Consider the following 3,276-nt stretch of genomic DNA (forward strand, 5'->3'; position numbering starts at 1 on the left):
CCAAGTTTTCAAGTGGGGATTCCAGTCTAGCGGAAGGGATGAGCATTAATTTACGCTCTAGGAGTTGTTTTGTCTCTGATTCACATCAGGGTGAGGCTTCTCCAAACAAACAATCCCTCACAGTTCAGGAAATTAAGCAAGACACACACAATACTATCTACAATCTACTACTTGATTGATTACTTGATATGATGATTCACTTACTTTAGACACATGTATGTATTGTAAGTCGCTCTGGGTAAAAGCGTTTGCTTAATAAATGCCCCCCCCCCAAAAAAGAAAGAGAAGACATACAACCTATTGTGTGCAAGACCTGGTGCAAACGATCTGCTTCCATCTAGTGGTTAAAGCGTCACACTACAGAACACTGCTAAACCCTGTGGATGGAACCCTCCAAGGAACATTGCTATGAGGATGTCTGATGACAAACGATATGGTTTTAACATGATGTGAAATACAAGTGCCTCAGTAGAGATAACAGTTAGTCCCCTTCACTTCCTACACGTGTGTATGTTCACTGCGGTGATCTACTGTATGTTTTACCTGCAGCCGCTGCTCCAGGTCAGGAAAAGACTGCGGGGAGTCGTCCTCCTCATCGTTTAACTCTAACAGACACAACGGAGAGAGAGAGGGAGAGACCAAAAACATAATCACATTAATGACATCATCAACCAGCAACCATGTGCCAGGCAGAGCTGTACCTTTACAGCATCCCGCTGGAACGCGAGCACGGCTTAACGACAGCCTAAGGAACAGAACTCAAACATGATATCATAACATAACAACATAACAACACCGCTAACCCTGCCTCCCCTCCCTCGGATACGCCCGAGAGACCGGCCCGACACTGAACTGGCAGAGAGTCAACAGACTCTGACTCTTAGCATAGCTACAGCATAGCCGAGCCCAGTATACACCTGGTATGCAAGGCCAAGCGACCACCTAAGCATTTGATACCATAATGATCTGACAACACTGTCAACCCCTTCTTATACATGTGGGGCTTTCATACATTCCCTTTGACTCTTTTGTCTGTAATGAGACATCAGACCGACAAAACAGGGCAGAGACACAGACAGACAGACAGACAGACAAGACAAGACAGACAGGTTGTTGACACCAGCCTCTCCGCCCTGCCAGCGATGTCCTCCTCGGGAGTTCTGGAACACATGTGGAGAATCCTGGGGATGATGCAACGTTCTAAAAGCAGTGATGTGTGAGCCAGATCAAGCAAGCAAGCAAGCGCATGGGGCCAATTACCACGAGGGATAAATGCAGTGTTCATGCCTGAGAATGACACAGTGTGTTCGGAGCAGCATGAAGTCATGTGTCGCTCACATTCCTGCAGGGAGACACGGCTCTGCATAACGTGGCTCCCAGATGACAACATGATCCAGGAAACATTGCAGCTTTCTTATTTTTAAAGAGAGGGGTATCTATCTCATCACACGAGGGCGAGAGTGAACATGCTCTGTTGGGGTACTGAACGAAGAAATGCAAGAAAGAAAGAAAGAAAGAAATGATCATCCGTCAAGGATCATCCTCTCCATCCCTCCCCTGGTTTAAGAAAGAAAGGAAGGAAAAAGAAAAGAAAACAAAGAAAGTGTCTCCCCCACTCATCTATCTGTTTGCAGTGTGTTTGAATGTGAGGTTGCCTTCGTCGTACCCCTTCTGGGAAAGACAAGGGACAACCGGGAGGGGAGAGGAAGGCTGGAGAGGAGGAGGGGAGAGGAGGAGTGGAGGGGAGAGGAGGAGTGGGAGGGGGAAGTGTTAAATGCTTTTAAATATAGGCCAGTGTTCTAAAAGCTGCAGAGTGAATCAGGCTGCAGAGCAGTGTTAGAGAGAGGAAACCTGATGCCACCATGGCAAAGCTGCAGCTGCCATCCCAGTGCCCGGACCCGACGGCCGTAAACCACCCTGACAGCACCCCGCCGACGGACCACCAGGCTGTGTGTGTGTGTGTGTGTGTGTGTGAGAGTGTGTGAGTGAGGTGGAGAGTTTGTTTTTAAGATGCCACAGGCCTACAGAAATAGAGGGAGCACCTGTCCCCGAGCACAGCGGAGAAGAATGACAAAAGTTAAAGTGATACAACGTGAGGGGGGGGGGGGGGGTCGGGAGGGGGGGGGGCCTGACGGAGGATTGTGCTGGGGGACTGTTTTGGTGGGAGGAATGTAGTACATGTGATCCACATGTACTGGAAATGGGGTTGTGAGTTTGGGGAAGGGGGGGGGGGGCGGTGGGGGGTTGAGTTCGGGACGGGACGTCATCAAGGTTTAATGGTGGAGTTGACCCCAAAATATGTTCTTATTTCCATGCTAGATTCTTAACAGACCACTTGTCAATGTAGAACCGAATGCTGTCTGTCTTCTAACCTTTGTTCCGGTCACGTCACCCCTGTTACATAATGCATAAGTGCACTGAATGTGAAACATTGTGAAAGTCAAATAAAAGAATGAGCATGAAACAGTCAATAACAATAATAATAATAATAATAATAATAATAATAATAATAGATTAGACTTATATAGCGCTTTTCTAGACACTCAAAGACGCTTTACAAACTGAAAAGATCGAGTAGTAACAATAAAAAGACACCAAAAATAAATAAAAGAAAGTATAGGGCCCTAATTAAGGTAGTGCTGGGGACACATGGGAAGGGGAGGGGGAGAGGGTTAACTGGTGAAGGCAAGCTTGACGAGGTGGGTTTTGAGGGCCTGTTTAAATGTTGGGCAAGGAAGGAAACAAACAATTGAAAGACACATCTTTCTCTGTCGGCTCAGGGGTTAGACTACAGCAGCTGTGGTGGCTAAACATGGTGAGTGGTGAATCATTTATCCCGGCTGCTCTAAGACTGTTTAACAGCAATCAAAGTAGTAGTCAGGGTCAAGGCTCCTGAATTTGTATCGAATTGAATCTGTATTTATTTATTTATTTTAATCATCATCATCACTTTTTTAGTATTTTAATATCATAGCTATAGCCATCATTTTACCCATTTTTCTATCATGATCTTACTGTTTTTTATACTGTCCTTTATGTTGTGCTGTCATGTGTTGTTTTTAGAGAGTAGCGTGGCAAACTGAATTTCCCCACGGGGATAAATAAAGTATAATTGAATTGAATTGAATTGAATTGAGTGACAGTGGTTATGAGGTAACACGGTGTACAGTGATGTATCGCCAGGTGCGTGTCGGTCTCACCTGAGGTGTCGTCGAGGCTGAAGGCGATTCTAACTTCAGATTTGTCAGGTGACACTCGTCTGGTTGAGGTGATCAT

The 3,276-nt window shown here is 45.9% G+C and overlaps 1 protein-coding gene across 1 annotated transcript in view; it reads right to left on the minus strand.

The window, feature by feature from the left end:
- The window catches only part of map3k7cl (map3k7 C-terminal like), a gene marked incomplete at its 5' end in the record, with an annotated part of 7,493 nt that extends 4,217 nt beyond the window's left edge, over nucleotides 1-3,276 (minus strand). Inside the window, 2 exons of the mRNA XM_080550162.1 lie at nucleotides 544-605; nucleotides 3,201-3,276. Of these exons, the coding sequence (XP_080406288.1) occupies nucleotides 544-605; nucleotides 3,201-3,276 (138 nt within the window). The remainder of the gene's footprint in view (nucleotides 1-543; nucleotides 606-3,200) is intronic.

This window comes from Nansenia antarctica (genome assembly GCF_963989245.1).
Source record: "Nansenia antarctica genome assembly, chromosome: 20".
NCBI classification, from domain to species: domain Eukaryota; kingdom Metazoa; phylum Chordata; class Actinopteri; order Argentiniformes; family Microstomatidae; genus Nansenia; species Nansenia antarctica.